Below are 24248 nucleotides of genomic sequence, written 5' to 3' on the forward strand. Positions count from 1 at the left end.
GTGTGCATGATTCTGCCGTTGCTCATTTAATCCTCCCAACCCCCCTGTGAGGTAGGTCAGGCTGAAAGAGGAATGAGGATGATGATGATGATAATTTGTTCCCCACCCATCTGACTGGATTGCCCCCGCCACTCTGGGCGGAAGTGACTGGCACCCAAGGTCACACCCAGTGAGCTTCATGGTTGTGTCGGGATTTGAACCCTGTTCTCCAAGATCCTAGTCTGACACTAATACTCTGCACTGGCTCTCGCTGAATAATTCAACGGGTATTGCTCCCATAACGTTATGATTGCAGCCTAATTGATTCGTTTATTTATTTATCATTATACATACGTAAGCCAGCTTTCTTCCAAGGAAGTCAATGTGGTGCATCATGTAAGAAACCGCCTCCTACCAAATCAGATCATTGGGTCCATCCAGCCCTGCATTGTCCAAAAAACTTTCATCACTACTGCATTTATTTACTTACTTATTTTATAAAATTCATACACCGCTTGATTTTTTTAAAAAAACAAAAACCTGAAAGAGGTTTACAAAATATAAAACAGTAAAATCAAGAAAAATTCACAACCATACTAAAACAAATTAAAATTACGTCAACTTTCTAAGCATCTGGGTAGGCAGGTCTAAACAAGGTACCAAAAATAGTGAAAGCACCTGCTTCCTCTCAATAGGCTGGGAGCTCCAAAGTGCAGGTGCTGCCATCCTAAACGACGGGGTTCTTACAAGTGCAGGAGGGATATTTTCTGCCAATCAAAGTGGTTGAGTGGACACATTTGGGGTAAGGAAATCTTGTAGGTAAACTGATTCCAAGTTGATGGATCACATTAGACTATCTATTGGAGAAGTTAGTTTAAATGCAACTGAAAAAGACTGGAGGCCTTTGTGATTATCTCTGTTGGTGCACCACAACTAAAGATATCCATCCCTTCACGGCCTAGGACCCTCGTACCTACGGGACCGCCTCTCCCGGTATGCCCCACGGAGAGCCTCAAGGTCCATAAATAACAACACCCTAGTGGTCCCGGGCCCTAAGGAAGTTAGATTGGCTTTGACCAGAGCCAGGGCCTTTTCAACTCTGGCTCCGGCCTGGTGGAACGCTCTGCCTCATGAGACCAGGACCCTGCAGGATCTGATTTCTTTCCGCAGGGACTGTAAGACAGAGTTGTTCCGCCTGGCCTTTGGCTTGGAGCCAATTTGATTCCCTCCGTCCCTCCCCCCCCCTCTCTCTTTTTCTTCTTTTTCTTCTCCTCCTGCGATGAGGCTACATTTTAATATTTTAATGTTCCATTATTTAAATGTTGTATTTTATTTTTGTTTTTAAGTTTGTAATCATTCATCTTGTTTTTATTATTGCTTGTAAGCCGCTCTGAGCCCGGCCTTGGCTGGGGAGGGCGGGGTATAAATAAAAAAATATTATTATTAAGATGCCATGTTTGTTCCTTGCTGATAACTGAGCATCCTAGTGACAGAAAGATGCTGTGGATTAAAGCTGGACCCTTCTGAACATAAAACCAATGCCGTTTAGTTTTGGCTTTATAGCAAGCAGCTTAGTTTGCTTGGTGCAGGGCATGTAACTGGGTCGGTTGTATTTTCTTAGGTAGGAGCGGGTTGATGATAAAAGCTGTCCCTGAGAAAGTCCACTCCTTTGCAGCATTAAAATGTATGAAAACTTTGTTGTAAACACAGACTAGTAGTCATTGCCTGCAGAAGGTTTGATCTTCAAATTTCATTTCAAAAGGACCTCAAGGAATTTTGTGTGTAAATCCCCCCTCTGCCTGAGCCACTGCCACGCAAAAGATGCAACCGTGGAGCAGACAGGCTAGTTATCTAACTTAATAGGGCAACATATATTCAGCTCCCCTAAAGCCTGTGTAAAGGGCTACTGCTGTAACAAGCTGGTGGTCCCACAGTGTGTTTCAGATGCTGTATTCCTATCATGAAGGGGCTGCTCTGTTACAATACCACTAGCTAATCCTTTTAAAAAACAGTATAGCAGGACTCATACTACAGTGGTGCCCCGCAAGACGAATGCCTCGCAAGACGAAAAACCCGCTAGACGAAAGGGTTTTCCGTTTTTCGATGCGCTTCGCAAGATGAATTTCCCTATGGGCTTGCTTCGCAAGATGAAAACGTCTTGCGAGTCTTGAGATTTTTTTTGCTCCCCCCCTTTTTCTAAGCCGCTAAGCTGCTAATAGCCTCTTGGCCGCTAAGCCTTTAATAGCCGCTAAGCCGCTAACAGGGCTGCTTCGCAAGACAAAAAAACCGCTAGACGAAGAGACTCGGGGAACGGATTATTTTTGTCTTGCGAGGCACCACTGTACCTGGAAACTTGTGTCCCCTTCTCAAGCTGAAGTAGCACCCTATGTTTAATTTTAGGTGGAAGTTTCTTGCCCAGAATTTTGACAGAAAGGGATGGTAGGGCCACTGGTGATTTATTGCCGCAGGAGCAATTAAGTATTGTATGTCGAGGACTTGCAGTTTTGTTTGAAGGGTATTTAATATGGTTGGATATTCTTATAGAACCTGTGCTGGGGTTCAGTGTGCATAGAGGACAGGAATGGAGCATAAATACTGCACTGAAGGCTTGGGGGGGGGGGAGCTTCCAGCCACTTGTACAGGTGAGCTGACTCTTGCATTGCACTTTCCATGTTATTTCAAGGGAGAATTCTAAAATGTGCCTCTTGGCACCATAATGGACGTTAGGAACAGCCCTTTGGGAAGACTAAAGCAAGGCTGAAAGAAGCTTTTGGAGCAGGAGTGGACTCCAAATCCCACCAGCCCAGTGATCAGGCTGATGGAAGTTGCAGTCCAACAACAACAGGAAGGCCACAACTTCTCTCCCTCGCCCCAATGGCAAAAACACAGGAACAAATGAGGCAGCTGTGCGTGTATTTTGCATTTGATCTAGAAAAAGATGCCCCTGCATATAAGCTCTGATCCACACCAAGGAATGTAACCAGCGGTGAAGCAAATAAGACACAGGAAGAAGAGACATCATAAAATAGTTTTATACAGATTAGAGCTCAGTGTACATGTTAAAAAACCCAACACACACTCACAGAAGAGTCATCAAGCCACCCCACCCCCCCATTCACACCCACTGGTTTGCATTCCCAAGTCAAGCTCCTAATTTCAAACTTTGCTTTTGAAGGCACAACAGTGCATGGACTAAGACAGGGATGGGTTACACACCAGCAGCAGTTGCAGACCACTCTTCCGCACCACAGAAGCAAACACCAGATCCTCCAGAGGCATAAGGTGCCGCACAGAGCAGGAGCAGGACGCACTTTTGTTGTTCTTTAAGCTCCTTTGCATAATTGCTACCAAACAGATGCAGCCACCTGTGATCATCAAGGCAAGACTTGCCTCCATATTGAGATTCTACATTTCAAACAAGTTCTGCAAAGAGGTCTGGTGCCCCACCCAAATACCACCTTATTGCCATCTGGGAAGTTTAGGAGGAAGGATGGCAGGGAGAGAATCCTCTAAATATGTGTTAGGAAGGCCCAACCCAAGACCCATAATATGGCAACAAGGATATCTGGAATCCACACTCAATAATTTGTACTTCAGAAGATTATATATTAAAAGCCAAACATCAATTAAGGCAGAAGATGATTAGGATAGCATTGAAGACTCTTGTAACAGTATTTTGGGATGGATAAAACAGGTAGGAAGGTTGTTAATGGACTTAGGAACTTGATTTCATAGAATCCAATCCTGGCTGATATGAGAGGGACAGTGTTAACTCACGTCTTCAACCTTTTGAAGCCCAGGGGGGCACATGTGGAATTAAAATTTTAAAAAAAACTGTTGTGGGCACCACACAACACCCATTTCATGGAATAAGGCTGGCAAGGCTGGTCACTGCATTTTCTAAAGAGGCAAAAACATACCCCCCAAAAAAACAACAGAAAAGCAGGCAAGACCCCAAACCACCTCAGCTTTTTAAAAAGGATAAAAATGGGAGGGGACCTTTGTGGGTACAAAGAGGTGTGTACGTGTCTGAGCCCACAGGCACCATGTTGGGGATCCCAGGGTTCATGATCCCTGCAGTTACTTAAGAAGGAGGGAAACTGAAGTTAAGGAAGCCCAGGCCAGGGAGCATATTACCATCAAATCCTGAAGGGAACATCGGTCTGCCTGAGAGGCAGTCTTGTATATTACTCAGTTTAGTGTTTTACAATTGTAAACAGCCTTGAGTGCCTTGGCAGAATGCAATTACTATTATTTATTCAATTTCTATACTGGCATTCATCAAAGGATCACAGGGTGGTTAACAGTGAGCAAATCCAGACAGAGAACAAAGGCTAGAGGGTATTTCTAGCCCTAGCTATTAGAGAGGGTATACTGAAAGCATCATCTCATGGGGTTTCAGATAATTATGGTATATGTACTTAGCAGTAAGCCATAGAATAAGTGTGGCAATCCCAGTCACTGTGTTCCCAATCAAAGAGGTTTGAAAAAAGCATCTGGTTTAGGCCTTGTGGATCACTTATACCAGCCTTTGCCATGCTGGTCCCCTCCATAGGTTTTGGACAAGCTGACCAGGCCTGATGGGTATTGCAGTCTAAAACATGTGAAGGGGACTAGTTTGGCAAAGGGTGACTTATAAGCATTTCTGACAACAAACTGAGCCAGTATAGGTGGAAGTATTTAGCCAAGTTCCAATAGGAAAGCTAGCAAAGGATGAATGACTGAGCCTTGTTTACATCCCACAGATTTCATTATCTTTCTTCAAAACAAAAACAAAAAAAACTGGTCTGTTTTGTTAGCCCAACTCCGTGACAGGTTGCATCTTCCCACACAGGTAATGTAAGAGCCCATGACACAAAGATACACATTGGCAAGAGGACGTCACCCAGCAGATGAATACTTGCAAATGGATGGTGCCTGTCCAGTCTTGCCTGGCAGCAGCAATTCAGAAATCACCACAATCCTTTCCATTCCCCAACCCTCAAAACAGCCCAGCTTCACTCGGCTGCAATTCATCCACTTCACAGTTTGACCCCTAGTGAGCATGCACCTGACTGGATTTTAACCCTGATGCCTTCCCCAAATAAAGCTAACAAGGCTTAAGAAATGGTGAGATTTAACAAGGAAACAAAAGACACACACATATCCATCATGTACAAAGAGGGAGCTGGTCTACTTTCTAAGATATTTTTCTAGCCCAAACAGTGAAACATAAAACATCAGAAAAATAGGAGGCAGCCTTAAATCAAGCCAGACCATTTGGTCCATCTAGCTCAGTACTGTCAACGCTGCCTGGCAGTGCCTCTCCGGGGTTTCAGGCAGGAGGAACATCCCCAGCCCTATGTGGAGATGCTGTTGGAGATTGAATCTGGAACTGTCTATATGAAAAGTGGATGCTCTACCACTGAGTTGCAGCCCTTCCCCGAAGCTTGTGGTAATTGTGTGTCAGCTTTGCAACAGCTTTTTACTCTCACTATATGCAAAGTCCAAACAAGTGGCTGAAGAGGGGGGGGGGACTAGACTTGTACCATGCAACATGAGGAATAACCACTGTAGTGCCTTCCCATCCAGAACAGGCCCACTAACATTCTCTCCCCCTTTTGGAGATACTTTGAAAAGCAGCAAATGGAAACAAAAAAAAAATTGCAAAATCTAATCTCAGCAGAAGAGCAGATTTGCAGTTACAGACTTGGTGCTCAAAAAAGGAAGGATCAAGAAGGAGGTGCCCACCCCCTGGTCTTGTTTTTTTGTGGTTAGGAGTAGCCTGGTGAGTTTTCAAAGCAATTGCATATTAATAAGGTTTACTAGGAGGAAATGTTTTTCTAGACTACAGATACACAGTCACGAAAGCCACTAGTCTGCTTGTACGGAGGCTGCCTGAATCCAAAAAAATGAGCTGCGAAGGACCATTTGGCATCCAAGCCAGGAATTCTGGCTCACAATCTAGCTAGCATTAGACTCTTGCTAGTCTACATTGTCAAATAGTGAACATCAGAACTTCTGAAGCAGGATCGGTGCGAGAGAACTCAACCAAAACACGTTTTTTATTTTTCAAAAGAACTGTCGCCTTTACTGGAGACAGAGACTCTTGCATCTTGATACAACACTCCTCTCTTGCTAGGAGTCAAAGGTAACCATGAACCAGGCTTCTGCCAAAATAACCTAACCTGAAGTCATTCTTAACAGAAGGAAGAGCTTAATTCCTCTAAGTAGTGAGCAAAGACCAGTTTCCTAACACCCTGCACCCATTGACCCTGCCCCAGGCAGAAGAGAATAAGAGGTTCCAGAGACTTCCATATGCTGCTGGAGCAGCAGTAGTTTAGACAAACGTCTTGGCAGCTGCAGTGAATTTCCCACAGATAATTGCATGGAGTGAAAAGTCTCAGATGGGCTTAGGGAAAACATTGCCGAAGTGCTAGCAACGCCACAAAACTATTTGGTCGTTCCCCTCCCTGGAGTGGGCTTGTAAGCAACCAAGCTTCCAGTTGCGCTCCTGACTAGAAGAGAAGCCAGCTGGAGAGTGGGGTGGGGTGAGGTGCCCTCCTTGTGCATAAACCAGGAACTGGCATGAGCCAAGAGCAAAGGTTTGGGAGGACACACGTTCTGGGTCCATCGCTTGAGAAGGGGGAAATGCTCAGTGTTGCAGGATCTGTCTCTGCAGGGAACTTCCCTGCTGCCGGGTGGGTCAGTGTTTGCTAGAGTAGAGTGTCTCCTCCTCAGTGTCCGTTTCATCCTGGAACTCATGGCTCAGCAAGGACTTCTTGGAGCCTGTGGACATCATGCGGATCTCGTCCTCATAGTCGTCATGGTGCTGTCGTAAGCGGTGGAAGCCGTCCTTGTGCCGGTTGGACTTGATGGAACACACACACCAGATTATGCAGGCTGTCAGGATCACAGCTGTCATAGTAGCCCCTGGAAAAAGGGGGTTGTGTGTGAGAGAAATCAAAACCCACACATCAACATCAGGACAAGGACAGAAGCTTCTTTAACAGAAGACAACACATGCAACTCCATGGGTTTATCATGCACCTAAGTTACATTTACACACATTACATTTTGCATGTTTATGTAAGAAAGTACCTCCCACATATTAATATATGAAGCTGTTCTTCATAGCAAGCAGAGGCATCCTAGATTCAGGAGCCATGGGGCATGCAGGGGACACAGGAGGAGAAAATGCCTCAAGTCTTTAAAGAGCCAGAGTGGTGAAATGTCTTACTTTCTAGCCTCCTAAATAGACATTCAGATACAGACACTTCCCCCCACAACACACAAGAGGGAACAGTAATGTGGGGTCTCACCTGCTACCGTAACCACCAACTCCCTTGGAAGGCCAAAGATCTTGTTGTCCGTGTCAAACTGCACATGGAGAAAGCTAGCCATGTCATGGCGAACCAAGACCTGGAAAGAAGCAGTACACATTTCAGCAATTGTGTGGATGAAAGCACAAGTCCAGGGTTAAGTGAGAAAAGAAGCCAACACGCCCCACTCCAAATGTACCAGCAACCAGGGGCTTGGGACTCTCTTATGGAATAAGGAAAAAGTCTGCACTGAACTCGTTTTGTGGGGAGGGCAAGGACAGAATCTTAGGGTACGTTTTAAGCACAATGGTTGGGGGGGAGGGAGTCTGCCCCAGTCCCTAACACACAAATGCTGTCAAACTCAAATAGGTTAGAAAGCCCAATTCCCAGGTGCTTGGAATGTGGTGGGATACCTTTCGGGTGAAGTGGGAACCTCTGAGAGGTTCACATGTAACATTCTTGCCTTCAATGTGAAGCTAAGTTCATGTTTCTCTTGCAGTGGCAGACTCCCTTTCCTCATGATCTCCTTGCCCGCTACAAGAGAGACAACTCCTCTCAAAGAGTTCCTGGGCACAAAGAGTTCCTGCACAATTTGGTGTCCTAATTCCTAAATCCCTTTTGACCTTCTGAAAATACACAGTGTCCCCCTTTCCAAACCCCCACTGTTCTCAGTTCCTCTTTACAACCAGGACTTCTCATCTGCCTTCTGTCACACAGCTCTGGCTCCCAATTCGCAGAAGGTTCCTGTGTGGTCGCCTTCCAAAGAAATGCTTCAGGTCTCATGCTGCATTTCTTCCCAACTCAAGCCAAAGCTGCCTCAATCACATCTTCCACCAGGCTCATGAAACAAGGCTGTGGTGTGCTTTTCCCATACCTTGACATGCTGCTGCTGATAGCCTTCCGCTATGGCATGGATCTTATGGTAGCCAGGAGCCAGCAGCACATGGAAATAACCACCTTCCTTAGTGTAGACTTTTACCCCTTCGTTGAGCACAATTTGAGCTTTCGACACTGGCTGTCCATGCCTGTCTCGGACAAACCCGTAGACTCCTTTATGAACCTGGAAGGAAAGGAAGGAATCTGAGAAGGTGTACATCAATAAGTCATTTTCTGTAAGGATACAAATCTCTTCTCTATGGGATAAGACAAAGGCGGGGAAACCTCTGGTCTCCAGGCCTCTCTATGTGGACTGTGCAGGCCACACCCCTCTCCCTCTCCCCGGTCCTGCTCCCTGCTCTCCGCAAATGCTTTTGTCTAGCTGCCCTCTTGTTTGCCTGGACTGAGAGATTGCCACAGGTGGGTGGATTGTAGAAACCTTTACAAGGTTGGAATGTATAGCCAACTGTACAAAAGAAAGAGCTGCATCGCTTCTTCGTCCATTTTTGACTCTGGCATGTGGCTCCCAGAAGATTGACCATGAGGGGAATGCAGCCCCTGGATTGAAAAGGATTCCCCATCCCTGAAGTAAGAAAACCTCCACAGAACAAAATACGCACAAAAATTAAGCAAGATGTATGTTCCTGATGTTACACTTCCTCATTGCCTTACCCTCAAGGCTTATGACTGGGAACGCAACGCATTATCAGGCAGAGTGGCAGGCAGTGGGCCCAGGATGACCCAACAAACCTCAGAGCCAAGGAGGATTTAAAACCAGCATAAACCTTGCCCAAAATCTCAGCTCACTCATTACACCTTTACTGGGTCCTCACTATATCACCCAGAGGAGAGCTGTTAGTTGTCCTCTGTATCATAGAGGTCTGCCTGGCGTCAGTTGGAAGTCAGTACTGGGTGCCACTGGTCCCATGCTTGGGAACACAATTCTAGCAGAGATTCTGCTGGCAGCCTCACTCTGGATTTTCAGGCTTTCCTGAAGCCTTTAACGCTGACAGTTGTTTAATATTTGCTTGAGTAGACAGTCATTTTAATGAGTGCTCTGAACTGTTCAATGATTTATGTGTATACATTTTTAAATATCGGTTCCGTTTACAATGAATATCCAACAGTAAACAGCTACAAGAAATTCCATCCTTAAATCTAACGTGGTGCCCAGCCCATTCTGAGCAATTGCAAACAAAAGCTTGAATGCGTTCAAGTCCAAACTCACCTCCACTAGCATGCTGAGAAGAGATTTCTTATTCTCCGCCCAGAGAGTAGGAAGCTGCCCCGCACTGGGAAAGTAACAGCAGCCAGTGTATACCGTAATCTCTGGGCAGTGTCCGTAGGAAAGACTGAAATCCTGAGAAAAACAAATGCAAAAAGAGGGTTTGTGGCAGGAAAGAGAGACAGGACTAGACAGGACAGTAGTACAACTGTGAAATACCTTCATGCTTCCCAGGTGACTGTTCCATTCAGCCCCAAGCAACACTCCTCCAGGAATATTCTCATCTGCAAGAGAGAGACATAAAATCAGAAGCCCTTTGTAGGAAACAAGCCTGCCCCAAAAGGTCCAGAGCACCCTGGGCACATACCTGACTTGTTTGGACAGCTAGGCTGGCCCAGATGCATTGTGGGATGGTTGTTTGCATACACAGATGCCAAATATCTCAGAGTCTCTTTGTTCTCCACTATAAAAAGAAAAGGGAAGTTAGAGAGTCAACAAGTGTGTAATTCAGCCTGTGGTGCTCGAGGCAGACAGCAAATGTCATGGTCTCATTATAATAGCCGATGAGAAGCCAAGCATGCTCAATGGCCAGGGATGATGGGAGCTGTGGTTCAGCAACTTCTGAATGGTCAAAGGTTCCCCATGCCCGGTCCAGGTTCTCCATGTCTAGTTTACTCTCTCAAGAAGCAGCAGGGAATGGAGTGCTCTTTAAAAGACTGAAGATAATCCCACACGTTGTTTCCAAAGTACTCAGAGGATGGCACAACCATTACCTGTCTGAACAGGCTTGTCATAGGGGTAAGTGACAAGCAGAGATCCTCCATCCAAGGCAACAGAGAGGCTGAAGTCTTGCTTCAGTATCAGATTGTCCATGATGGCCTTAGTTTCCGGTTCTCTTGCCCCAGAGGAATTGCCTAATGGAGTAAGACACAGAGGTTCTCAAGACTTGAGGCAAGCAAACAACTCAGTAACAACCTGGTGAGTAACAGGTGACTCCAGACAGTACACAAGCTTTATCAAGGCTGCTGCCACAGCACTGAAGCACCTGACCATTCACTCACATTTCTATTCAATGGCAAGCCATCAAAGTGCATAGATAAAGGCAATTAGTACAGTGTCACAACAGGGCTCTCTTTAACCAATTAGACACCCCTCCCCAGGTTAGGATGAAAGGATTTGGCATAGGAAGGGGGGTGCTTTACTTATGAAATCAGTGTCCAGATCTTTGCCATGAATGTTGGCCAGGCCAGTCTTTGAAGTGCAGTCTCTCTCCTGAGCAATCTCTCGCCCATCTGGATTCAGGGATGGCACGATGACAATTCTTGTATTGTCAATCAGCTAAAATAACACAGAAACAGTAAGGCAGAATCATCAAGCATCAGCCGACCCTATCCATCTAAAAGGGGTGGGTGTGAAGAAAGAGGGAAGTTGGCTTTTCCTTGGGTAAGTGGCAGGACTAGGGTGGGAAGGAGCAGCCAAAGCTGTTTTGCACAGAACTGCCTCTACTGGCGAAGAGGGAAGTGCAGTGCATAAGAGGCGGCCCTCCACCATTATTCCATATCCCACAACTGTCAGCAATTTGACAGTCTGGGAGAAGAACTGAAGAGAAGTTGAGGAATTTCCAAAAATGAAATGAAAGCAGTCTTTGTCCCTCCCATAGGTGGCTGTCACTGCTTGAATGGCACTGGGGCCACTTCGAATGCTCTCACAGCTATGCCTTGGTCTGAAGGCAGCCCTGTTTAGGGAAGCTTTTAATGTTTGATGGATTACTGTGTTTTAATACTTTGTTGGAAGCCACCCAGAGGGGCTGGGGAAACCCAGCCAGATGGGCGGGGTATAAATAATAAATTATTATTATTATTATTATTATTATTAGTCAGATTTATTGAAGTCTCGTGGTGTTGTACCCTTAGCTCCAATATACCAGGTAAAAGCCATGTTTTTCCCACCTGAGAAGTAGAGGCTGACAAATCGGTCTCAGCAGCCTTTACACCCAGCATCACTTTGGATCTCCTGAGGCAGGGGTGGGGATCCTTGGGCCCTCTGGAAGTTGCTGAACTGCAGCTCCCATCACCACTGTTCAGCAACACCTAAAGAGCCATACGTTCCCCCACCCAACCTGAGAGTTCTTCTCAGACATATCCTCTGTTAAGCCACATCCCCCTCTAATAGTCCACAGAGTGCCCGAAAGGGACATCCTGAAGCTGATAGGTGCATGCTGACAGACATGCAACAACCTACCTTGGTAATGGCCAGGTTCTTTTTGTAGTTCATGCAGAGGAACTCTGCCAAGGCCAAGAGCAGCTCTGTGCCAACAGGGGCATTGCCATGGATGCCAGCCACAAAACGGATCTTTGGCTCCTCTGGCTCAGATTCTTTGGGTTTGTTGGAGATTTCCAGGGACCAGATATGACGAAACTCAACACTTTGGCCCAAGCTGAGAAACAAACAAACAAACAAACAAACAAACAAAGGTACGGCTGGTTAGCTTTTTAATGGAAAGAACAGCTTGAGCCTTGTGTGTGGTTGATGCGTGCAAAAGCCAGAGGCTGCAAAACAGGATTTTTCAGGAGCCTACAATCCCTGCATAGATTGTTGCCCCCTCTATGTTTCACAAAAGCAGAATAAATAATAAAGAATTCAGAGAAAATTAACAGACTTTGCTCTGTTTGCAGAATAGAGAGTTTGGGATTTCTCAGGACAGAATGTGGGTTGTCTGGATACAGTGTTCAAATTTGTTTTTTGTTTAGCCAGAAATGTACACAGGGTCACTCCCTATTCAGAGTAAGCTTGTCAAATGCTTGTTCAGGATTACATAGAGGATTTATTATCATAGCAAAGCTGTGACTTCTCCAGAACAAACAGAATTCCCCATAGCCCAGGAGTTCCACCTACCTAGAGAGATTTGTGATCTTCCGATAGTTCAAGTTGAGGCCTCTAAGAGACTCGGAGAGTTCATTGTAGGAACGGTAGCGATGAGGCTGGACATCTGCCGATGACGACAGCAGGAGGCGCTCCAAGCCATTCTCTGCTGAGAGGTCTTTAATCAGGGTCTCAAACTCTTTGGTGACTGTGCCGTTGAGGCCAACCATATTTATATCTGGTACTGTTCCCTCCTCAACTTTGGAGTCTTTTCGAGTCAAAGTAAAGTTGACCTGCACTGCACCTTTACCTCCAACTTTCACTGTCTTAGTTTCTGAATTATACCTTTCAAAAAAACAAAAAAAGGAGGTAGGGGAAAATTTGCGTACAACAAAACTGAACATTCTGACTGCTTGTGGCAATAGGATGTAGGCTGTTGTTATTTTATATTGATTACTGAGAAAAGTAAGAAATATTATGTTATTAAACTTCAGCGTAACAATTAATATATGTTAGGAATCTTGAAGGAATGTCTGTGCAAGAAGAAACAGGCACATGCCAGGCTGTTGATTCCAACCACTGATCCAGTGAACAGAATGCTATAGTTGCATATCATGGTTTAAAGTTGGGTTCATATCATGGACTGCATGGAAGCCATTAACAAAAGTCTCTGGGTTCACCCACAACAGAAAGCTCTGGGATTAAGTCATGAATCTGGGTTTGTTCAGTAGTTCAGGCAAAAAGAAGAACAAAGTGGCTGCAAAGGAGCTCTGGGCTCCAGCATACAGAATGGGCATCTCCTGGTTTCTTAAAGCAGGGTTTTTAGGGCATGACCAGGAAGTGAACATACGCTTTGCTTCTTGGCCAACAGATGGTGCTACCGGCTCTAACTCAGTGACTGTCAAGCAAGTTCATAAAGGGAGTAGCAATATTAAATAGTGTTCGCTGAAAAGAGCCACTGGCCCAGCAGCTTAATCAACAGCAATAGCAGTTATTGATCCCAGAGTATTTATTTCTGATTTCACACCATATGGCCTCAGGGTGAGTTCCAACACCATGCCATACAGAGAACCTTTTATCCTACAGGCTCACAGTCTATTTGGGAGAAAGCCCCCAATTCCAAGTTAAAAGTGAATCCTTCCTTTTACAACCTGTCACTTTCTTCCAACACAACATATTTTCATGGACCAACTCCTAATAGTAGCACCTTGAATTTTCCCTGGTAGCAAATCAGCAACCAGCGCAGATCTCTGAGCACAGGTGTTATATGCTGATAATGCCTTACGCCTATCAGCAATCAGGCTGCAGCATTCTGCTTTAGACGAAAGAGGAAAAGATGTCAAATACAAAGTTGAAAGACTCACCCTCGTGCAGATGCTGTAATTTTGTATGTTCCCTGGGTCAACAGGCGCCAATAGTCTCCACTCTTATAGGTAGAGACAGGGTGATCAATGTCTGCAACACTGATGGTTGCATTTAAGATGCCCCGTCCATCTGTGGCATCCAACACAAACCCTTTGACACCTTGGTGGACCTGGGCAGAGAGAAAGAGAGAGAGAGAATGAATATGAATCCTGGGCAAAAAGAGAATGGAGTACCCACCCCCAAACTCTGGCTCTTCTCACTGCTGGTAGACACTCACACATACACACACAGATGCAACAGGAGAAAAGGTTCCCCACCCTTGGGTTTAGAAGGTGCCCTATTCTGGAAGTTCAGAATACAAGAAATTCAAGGGAAAATCTTTTTCATGCAGGCATCCTCAAAGGCTGCCCATTCCTAAGGCTTAGTGCCTACTATGAAACATATATGCACACACTAACTGAAAAATGAGTGTCTTTATTTTTTAATGCAGAAAGGTTCAACCCTGGCCACACACACACACACCCTTTACTGGAAGGGGCTTGTGCTCAGTCTTAGAAGAATCTCCCAGAAAAACCACAAAATGTCATTCTACGATTACTCATTTATCCAAATTTGATACTTGAATGAACTGTTTAACAGGGCACTGTGTAAAGAGTTTGCCTTCTCATTGTGACAGTACACAAAGATACTGTCATGCCTGTTCCAACAATTCATGGCACAAGAGATTGAGGCAGCAAAAGGCAAACAGCTGTGAAGACAACACACCAGCTCACCTGCTTGATGAATTGCAGCAGAGACCTGTGGTTCTGCTTCCAGTATTTTGGCAATTCCTCTGCCTGAGGATATTTGATGCAGCCCAGCTCAATGGTCACTTCAAAGCAATTGGTGTTTAAGTAATTCCAGTCCTGCATGCCACCTGAAGAACAATGATTTATCAGAAGAGCCCTATCAAATGCCTCTGCTTAGCAAGGACCTTTGTAGCATGATACGCACAAATAAATCTGTCACTTAATGAATCGAGAGCTAGAATTCTAACTCCAGAATGATGCCCTGAGCCTGTGAAACAAATAAGGAATGTTGCTTTTGAGCAGGTATGCGTTAGTACAAAGGACGACAGCCCAGGCCTGCACAAAGGCAAGCAGAATTGTTCTTTAATGAAGAGTGTGCTTTTGACTCTTCGTATAAAAGATGCAAAAATAAAGCAAAATCACAAGGTAGGAGGAGCAAGCAGGGGGTGAGAAACACTGTCTGGAAGAACATACAAGTTATTCTTTCTGCAGCACTTGTGCCCAGGTGTAAGGTAGATATAGCAAGTTAGCTTGTTTTAAACTTTTTTTTTGGGGGGGGGAGATTTGAAGAGGATGCAGCCCACTGTACAATTTCCTTAGACTAAAAGAATTTCAATATAATTCTTGTTGTATTTCAATCTTGTTTGTCAGAAACAAGGTTTTCTTCACCTCTAAAATGCAAAACCACCTAGAGTGGATTGGGATGCCACAAGCTATGGCAGACAGGATTGGTTTTGCAGACTCCCGAATGAATGGTGCCTTGGTTTTACCTGGAACATTATACCACTGAGCTCCATTGGTGATGCCATGAGGGAAGTACTCGCCAGGATACATGTCCGCACAGGGGTGACCCTCAAACATCCGTGCATTCTCCTGGAAGAGCAAAGGAAGACCACCTGTGAAAACTGGATTTCCTGACAGCACCAGAGTTAATGGGCTGTTTCTAGCCAACTCCTACTAGAGTAGACCTAACTGGCTACAACCAAGTGCTTTTATTTCCCAGTTACTGTGCTGCATTTGAAGACATGGACAGTTCAAACATAATGGCACCAATTAATATGCACCTGATTATCACTGTACATAAACATAAGCCCTTGAATTCGGGCCTCTCAAAGTCCAAGTCCAAACTATTTATTTATACAATTTTTCAACTTCTGTTCACAAACTTTTGTACTTGAGTAGATTAAGCAATTAATGTAACAACTTTAGTTTTTGTTCAAGAAGCCAAGGCAACATACAATGTTTAAACAATCTCACCACTTTTTCTACAAACACCTTGCAAGGTAGGTTAAGCTGAATGTGCCCCCAGTAAGTATCACAGCCGAGTGCAGATTTAAACCAAAGACACCCCAGTCTTAGTTGGACACCAACCACTGCAGACCAGTGGTTCTAAATCCTCAATCCACAAGTCACTTGCTGCTGCAAGAGTTACAGATAGGTAGCCGTGTTGGTCTGCCATGGTCAAAACAAAATAAAAAAATTCCTTCCAGTAGCACCTTAAAGACCAACTGAGTTAACTCAGTTGGTCTTTAAGGTGCTACTGGAAGGAATTTTTTTATTTTGCTGCAAGAGTGTGTGTGTGTACGAAAGAGAGAAAGAAAAAGACAAAGAGAGAAAAGGAGAACAGAAATCTGGCAAGAGCTATGGCCAAGGCCATCAGGGAAAGTATTTACTTCCCCCAAATGGACAAGCCGATGATATGAGATGTAGCTCAGTCCACAGACCATGCCATTATCCACCATCTAAAACAGACATCTTATTTTGCTCACGTCACAGAATTACTCTATGTCTTTCACGGAGCTAACCTTCCTGCCATGATCTTGTACATACAACCTAAAACATCTCTGTTTACAGAAGGAAGGAGGTGTAAAACAGCTTTCCATGTTAAGAACTGAAAGCTCCGAGAATCTGATTTCAGGATTTCTCAAGGACACCCTGGGAGAAATTTTACCTTGGCATAGGAAAGTGCAATTTGCTGAAAGACTGCATCATCAGGGGATCTACTATATGTCGCAACTCCTTGTTGGTCGTCATCATAGGGGTAGTTAACCACTAAAGAGCCTGAAAAAAAATAAAGGAAAATATGGAAAATATGGACCTAACAGGTTGTTTTTTTTACAAGGTGGATGCTTTGCCAACGTGCTAAAGAACAAATATTACATTTTTTATATGTAACAGTGTATTTTTTGTAATATTTGGTTTAAGTTGTCTGTTGTTGCTTCAGTTTTTTGTAAACCACTTAGATTTTTAGTATATTAAGTGATATAGAAATTAAATAACTAATCAATCCATCAACAAGCAAGCCTGCTACGTCCCTAGTCTCAGGGATTAACTACAAGACAAAGCTCAGTAAACACAGGCAACAATGAAGATTGTGTAGCAACACTGAGGCCACTTACTGGAATTCACTTGGTCTAAGAGACAGCAAGTCACATTCACTTGTCACTTAGTATGGCAAAAGACAAGGAAATGAAACAGCTACTGAGAAGCTTTGACACTGAATGCAAATGGCACTTTACTACAGGTTGTGACTTAAAAGTTGAGCAAGGACAGACTTCCCGGCTAAATGCCATCAGACAAAATGCAACTTTTTTTTTTTAAAGGTATCAATCTTGGGTCACATCAATAGCAGCCAAGTAGCCTAGGGAACTACTAGCAATGCAATAAACTTGGGGGGAGGGGAAGGCTAACAAGGTTGGGCTGAGCCTTCTAGAGTGTTTCTATTTACAGACACCCAAAAGGTCTTAGGATAAAGGGTGTAAGTTAAAAAAAATACCAAGCTATTATCGTTTATTTATGAATTGCTTTCTCAGAAGCATCTCAAAGCAATTTCGCAATACAATAAATACATATATAAAATAATGGCATGTATAAAAAAACCATTTCAAATCCAGTACAGTTACCAACTGGGTTAAAAATCTGCAGAGAGCATGTTTTATAATGAGTCCCATCACCATACAACAGAGGTGGTGAGCTTCTGGCCCACAAGCCTCATTAGGTCCCCCATTTTGGTCACGTCATGCCCACCTGCTCTACACCCAACATCACAGGTGACATCAGGTGTGGGTGGGGCAAATTAAAAACCTGGCTCCGCCAGTTTGCAGGCACTACTAGCAGTGTCTGCAACCCCCCATGCAAAATAGCGTTTTGAAAGGGCTTCCTGATAGGGGTTTGTGGAGAGCTTTTGCAAAATACTCTTGCAAGACCCACATGGTGCAGAAAAGTCATTGTGACATCAGGTGATTGACAGGTGGGTGGCCACATAGGAGATGGGGGAGATAACTATCTGGCCCACTGGCAAGATCCAGTTCCAGACCTTGAAGCACAGTTTCCTCAAGGTCCTTCCAGCCACTTGCTAGATTTTCCTGCAATGACTCCAGAGGTCAGAGAAAAACATTTAGAAGGGATGGAGCTTCCACAGGCACAATTTACCTCCACAGCTGCTTACTTAAGCTTTGCCTGCAGGGTACTCAGCAGCACAACCCTACCTTCAATCTACAAGGGACCAGGATTCTCTTACCTCCATGCAAGTTTGCAGAAAGCACAAATGGGTAGGTCTTCAGCCAGCTCATGACAGCTAATGTCTCTGGCTGTGGAGGGTCAGTGATCTGGAAGAACTGATCAGGGAAGTTCCGATTCAGGTCATAGTTGTTGCTGTTGTTTCTGCCAACAATCCCCAATCGGTCTCCTAAGGAAAGAAAACAAAGCCTGTTGAGCTTCTCAGAAGAGGCATCTCGTTGGCCTACATGAGATCAGGGTGCTAGGTTAGAAGAACCTTGCAGGGTTCTTCTGAGATTCTATTCTTTGTGTCTCTGGTCCCTCTGCTCTTCATAAACCCAAGATTACATCCTCCAAGTCCCTGACTCCACCTGTTCTTACTTGCTGCCTACCTGATACCTCCCTCCAGCCTCTACCGATATATTTAAATGCCTGATAAAAAAAACCACCTCTCCACCAAGAACAGCCATTTCCTTCTACTCTTCCTTCCTTGCACATTGCATGTTTGAAAGCAGAAAAAGCATCTTAGCTTTGTTTTATGTGAAGTGCCTGGTCTTTCTAGGCGCTCCAGAAATAATAATTCTCTTGGACCATGTTAAAATGCCAGAAGATCTGATGAAATATCCCTGGATCAGATCCTTGCCAAATAAATGTCCTCTTGCTAAAATGGAGATGAATGGAATAAGTTGCCCTTAAATGACCGATTGGGGAGATAAGATGCCACGAACAAAACAAAGGCAGGCATTCTGGCATGGCGAAAGAAAAAAACAAGGAAGTGGGACCCTCTACATCGCTTGTGGTAAAAGTTGGATAATGAAAACAAATGAAAACTGTTGTCTCTCAAGAGGAATACCTTTGCCTTCCCTTAAAGCAAGGGTCGGCAAACTTTTTTTTGGAGGAGACCGGTTCAACATCCCCCAGACCTTGTGGTGGGCAGGATCACATGCGCGGGGGGGCAGAGAAGGCTTCTCTCTCTCCCCCAGCCCCTCCACTCCCCCTGCCTACCTATGCTGCTGCCATTAGCGCAGTGCCTCTCCCAACCATGGCTCCTGTGCCTGCCCTTGCGAGGGCTGCTTTCGGGCCGCTCATCCTGCCGCGCCACTGCCGCTGCCAGCCTCTGCCGCTCGCAAGGGCAGGCACAGGAGCTGCAGTTGGGAGAGGCGCTGTGCTGCACTCTGCCAATCGCGGCTCTTGTGCCTGCCCTTGCGAGCGGCAGAGGCTGTTGGCAGCGGGACAAGCGGCCCAAAAGGGCTGGCTGGATCCGGAGAGGTGCTGCCCAAAATGGCGCTCAGCCAGCCCCCTTCATCCACTATGCAGGGCAGGGAGAAGGGCGCAGAGAAGCCAAGAAGAGGGAGGGAGGAGGTGCTGCGGGGGGGGGGGATGGCGTCGCCGAGAAAGAAAAACGGGGGGGGGGGGGAGATTAACAAACAGAATCACCGATCCACGGAACGTCTGCGGGCTGGATCCTGAGGGCAATTGGGCCGGATCCGGCCCACGGACCGTAGTTTGCCGACCCCTGCCTTAAAGCCACCAGTGGTGGAAAGCACAAAATGAAAACACACAGCTACCTTCATGGGCTTTCTCGTAGCCGTCAGGATTCATGGATGGCATGATGTGGATCCGAGTGTTTTGGACCAAGTCAGTTACTTCAGGATCTGTGCCATAGTTCTTGCAGAGGTACTCAATGAGATTAAGGAGAAGCTCTCTTCCTACTACCTCATTGCCATGCATATTTGCAATATACTTGAACTCTGGTTCAGCTGGATGAAAGGGGGGGGGTGAGGGAGGGCAGAGAGAAACATGTTAGACCAAGTAACCTCCTCTTAGTTGTTTGTCTACCTGGATGATGCACTGCATCTGGTGAACTCTATTCTAATGAAAATAGCAAGAAAATACCCACAAATCCATAACATACTTGCAAAATAATTTGAGACAGTCAGGTTAGCATAAGAAACCACATATTGAAAGTTGCTATGCCCAGCTTTGAGCAAAACAGGCTTTCTTCATCCCCAACTGCCAGGCTGGGCTTATAATAGGCTGAATAAGGGTGACCACTTGGAATAGTGGCTCAGGCCACCTCCCCTGTGGAGTCTTGAGAAGCCCCATGTGTTTTGCTGAGGTCTCTTCCCTGGTGGGGCCATGCTTCAGACAGGAAGTGACCAGCAGACAGCACAGAACACCACAAAACAGGGCATCCTCATGCCAATAGCAACCAGTGTAATGATAAGGATCAGGGGCTGCACAGTCCAAAATAAGCTTTGGGACACTGTAAGTCAAACACCCACACCTCCAGGGGAGCCCCTTCTGTGAGACAGCACAGAATGGCACCTAGTCCTACATTTGCTTGGGGTGCAAGAGATTGTCAAAGTATTTGGGGTGCCCCACATTTCTTGGGGTGTGCACATCTCGAGTTTCTTATTGTTGGCAAGGAGGGGCCATGCTTGACCATGTCTTCTGCCCAAAGAATCGGGCTGGACACAATTCTGTGCCAGAGGATTATGGCAGTGGATGCTAATGTCATTAAGTGTGGGTACTGATATAGCAATGAATATTTATAGGATGAACTACAGCTTGCCCCATATTTGCCTACTGGCAATGCTGACAGGGGCTGATGGGAGTTTGGAGTCCAACACCATCTGGAAGACCACAAGTTAGTCACCCCTTCACAACTGTTAGAGGGCTGTGTTTTCCTTTTGTGGTTTTCATTATTATTGTGCTGGTAAGATGTACACATTGCCCTATTAAATGTTAAAAAAGCTAACTTACAAAAAAAAGGAGACACACTTCAATTCCACAGGAGCAAAGATATGACCATGTCAGTCAACTGTTGACTTTCCAGCCATTTCCAACAACTGGGGAAGAAATGACCCATTATGTCTTTAGCTGGGCATTGTGTTTTTTGCAAGTGTCAAGTAATTTTAAAGGTCAGTCTTACATTTACTGGACTATTCAAGTATTGCAGATTCAAGGAATGTGAACACACACACACACACAGGGAAAAATGTGCAAGCAGCAAAAAAAGGAATTCCTTTTTTTGTAATAATATAATATTACAAAGTAATAATATAGCCTCAACCAGCCCCTTCCTTGGCAGTAGAGGAATTCCTTTGGCACTACAGTGCATTAGTTGAAGCCACAATACGGAATCCAACAAAATGGATCCAAGCATCCTTACTTCCTATGTGTCATAATTTGCTTTTCTTTGAAAAGGAAAAGGAAAGGATAACAAAAAATGATCACAGTAACAATAACAGTGGAAAGTCTCAAGGAGAATCATTGTAAAATTCAAACACACCATCCAGACATATTTTACATCTTCCTTGGGGACGTGAAAGTTTAAATAGCAGTAACTGAATAATCAATGAGAACATTATCACAATGATGGAGAGGGGAGACAGATAACTGCCAAAAACCATGAAAATATGAAATGGCCAAAACGTAAGGGGGGATATCCAATGTTAGTCATGCTCAGAGTAGCTCCATTATAAAGAATGGTCTTGTTACTTAAGTCCATTGATTTAAATGGGTTTGCTCCAAGTACGCCTAACACTGGATTTTATCCAAAATTATCTTTAAAAAAATACATACATACAGACATACATCATATTTATAAACTAAGTATTTCTTGAACTGTCTTGTACATTCTTACCCAAACATATACACTTAAAATGATAAGTAATTCTGAACTTTCATTTCTGAGAAAACAAGGACAATCAAACCCAGTGCAGCCATCATTTAAGCAAAAATAATGAGCTAGTTATATTCAACAGAAGTTATAATAGAACTTGCATTTAGGAAACAGAACTCAAGCATCCCAAAGGAGTCCCAATAAAATCTAAAGCTGGAGAATAAAAAAAATCTATAAATCAAGCTCAGTCTCTAAAATACAATCCCCCTCCCCTTTCATTGTTTAACTGAAGAACTCTCTGTTACAAATTCTTATTACAGTGGTGCCTCGCAAGACGAAAAGAATCCATTCCGCGATTCTCTTCGTCTAGCGGTTTTTTCATCTTGCGAAGCAAGCCTATTGACGGCTTAGCGGATTAGCGGCTTTTAGCGGCTTATCAGCTTAGCGGATCAGCTGATAAGCGGCTTAGCGGCTTAGAAAAAGCGGGGGGGGGGGAGTCGGAAAAACTCGCAAGACATTTCGTCTTGCGAAGCAAGCCCATAGAGAAATTCGTTTTGCGAAGCGCCTCCAAAACGGAAAACCCTTTCGTCTAGCGGGTTTTTCGTCATGCGAGGCGTTCGTCTTGCGGGGCACCACTGTACAAAAAAGAGCTTCCAGACAAGTTTTGACTTGCATAGCATGTTCCAGAGAATTAGGACTTGACAATAAAGATTTTGATACCCCGTCTCCAAAATCTAATAAAGGCAGAAAGAGAACAAGTAGCTGGCAGTTGACTAGTTAATGAGGCTAATTTCCCCACTTACAATTAACCCTTTCAGTACTGCACTGTATTAAGAGAGAGAGAGAAAGATCTCCTGAGGTTTCAAGATAAAAAGGAAATGGGAAGAACAAAAGATATCTAAAGTATTCTGCAAAACCAGCAACAACAGCTTCCTGTGGAGCCCAGCACAAGGTATCTGATACTAAGAGGCTTGCTTTTTTTTGCAAGAAGACTCTTTATTTGCAAGCAGAAAGTCCCCAGTTCAATCCACAATTGCACCCCCAGGTCGGGCTAGAAAAGAATCCTTGCCTGAAACCCTGGAGAGCCATAGTCAGTGAGTGTAGACAACACAGAATTAGATAGACCAATGGCTTGACTCAGAATAAGGCAGGTAATTTTCATATTCTGCTCAGCTCACTGGAAGAAAGCACTACATCTTTAGAGATAATACCTGCAGAATGCAACCTGGACAGGAGCAGCCACAGTAACAAGGTGGCTTCAGCCAGCTGTGCACAAACTCAGCTCAGTTAAATGCTTTCTCTTATACCTTCAGAGATTGGGTCTCAATGCTACCTCTGCGGTGCTCCAGTGCCTGCACCCTTGGAGGGACCCCTGGATGGTTCCGTCCAGTCAAAGGCAACTATGGGTTTGTGGCGCTCATCTCGCTTTCAGGCCGAGGGAGCCAGCGTTTGTCCACAGACAGTTTTTCGGGTCATGTGGCCAGCATGACTAAACCGCTACTGGCACACGGACGACCGTGACGAGTGCCAGAGCACAAAAAACACCGTTTACCTTCCCGCTGTAGCGGTACCTATTTATCTACTTGCACTGGCATGCTTTCAAACTGCTAGGTTGGCAGGAGCTGGGACAGAGCAACAAGAGCTCACTCCGTCACGGGGATTCGAACCGTTGACCTTCTGATCAACAAGTCCAAGAGGTTCAGTCGTTTAGACCACAGCGCCACCCGCATCCCTGGGAAGCACATTCATAGAAGCAAGAGAGCCATAGGCTAAATTAACTACCTGCTTCGTGGATGCCTGGGTTGTCAGATATTTCCATGACATACAATTCCAGCTGCTTCACCGACTTGCCAACTGAGTAGAGGCGAGCAATATTTGGGTACTCGGTGGCATATTTCCTCAGGAAGATCTCCATGTCAGGGAAATGATGATGGCGGAATTCCTCTGGTTGGATCGCTTGGTGGAAGGAAGTTGTTCTATTTGCATCAGTGGTGTTGGTGGTGTTGGTAACAGACTCTGTGGTGGCTAGTGGCACATCCTGGGTTGGGTGAGAGGCCGGCACTGCTATTGAAGGTTGCAAGGAGAAGTCCACAACAGTTGCATTCCCTTCCTTGACTTCTACATTCACTTTGGTGACTGGCAGGTAGCTGCAAAAAAAGAGAAATGGATACAAGAACTTTCCTTCAGCTTCAAATTCAATCTGCTTGGCCTCACCTAGGAAGATATGAAATAAGGGCTAACTAAAGCTCTGATTATGATCAGACAGCACGAAGATTAGAAACTTCCTGAAAACAATCCTGAGGACCCCCACCCAGGAAAAACCTTTCAGTTCAGAAATCAAGGCCATTGGCACCTGGAGGAAGATATATTACAACATTCAGGCTGTATCTACATACAACTGCTATGAAGAGAGTCCCACGGGATACAGTGGAACTAACTCTTGGGTAAATATGAACAGAATTGTTGTCATTCAATACTTGGTAAAACAGGTTTTTAATATAAAGTCCACTTCATCTTCATTATTATTCCCATTTCACAGACGGAAAACTGAAGCTGAAAGATCACAAGGCCACCTACTTAATTTCTGCATCTAATCCCACGCTCCCCATGTCAAAACCCAATTCTGTTTGCTGAGGCAAAACAGCTTGTCACCATACAAGTCTTTCCACCTTATCTACAAAGAATTTAGCAAAGCACAGTTATGGATAGGAAGGGTGCTTAATTCT

General features: G+C 44.8%; 1 protein-coding gene across 1 annotated transcript in view; it reads right to left on the reverse strand.

The window, feature by feature from the left end:
- Window positions 1-6005: 6005 nt before the first annotated feature.
- Window positions 6006-24248, reverse strand: part of CPD (carboxypeptidase D) — a gene marked incomplete at its 5' end in the record, with an annotated part of 31672 nt that continues 13429 nt past the window's right edge. The window contains 17 exons of the mRNA XM_081844064.1: window positions 6006-6891; window positions 7281-7380; window positions 8155-8340; window positions 9385-9516; window positions 9601-9665; window positions 9749-9844; window positions 10155-10295; window positions 10584-10719; window positions 11623-11818; window positions 12277-12588; window positions 13608-13777; window positions 14382-14524; window positions 15167-15269; window positions 16348-16457; window positions 17917-18084; window positions 19463-19654; window positions 23305-23669. Coding sequence (XP_081700190.1) covers window positions 6665-6891; window positions 7281-7380; window positions 8155-8340; window positions 9385-9516; window positions 9601-9665; window positions 9749-9844; window positions 10155-10295; window positions 10584-10719; window positions 11623-11818; window positions 12277-12588; window positions 13608-13777; window positions 14382-14524; window positions 15167-15269; window positions 16348-16457; window positions 17917-18084; window positions 19463-19654; window positions 23305-23669 — 2842 coding nt within the window. The 3' untranslated portion in view covers window positions 6006-6664. The remainder of the gene's footprint in view (window positions 6892-7280; window positions 7381-8154; window positions 8341-9384; window positions 9517-9600; window positions 9666-9748; window positions 9845-10154; window positions 10296-10583; window positions 10720-11622; window positions 11819-12276; window positions 12589-13607; window positions 13778-14381; window positions 14525-15166; window positions 15270-16347; window positions 16458-17916; window positions 18085-19462; window positions 19655-23304; window positions 23670-24248) is intronic.

Source organism: Podarcis erhardii (assembly GCF_964252035.2).
Source record: "Podarcis erhardii genome assembly, chromosome: 16".
NCBI classification, from domain to species: Eukaryota; Metazoa; Chordata; class Lepidosauria; order Squamata; family Lacertidae; genus Podarcis; species Podarcis erhardii.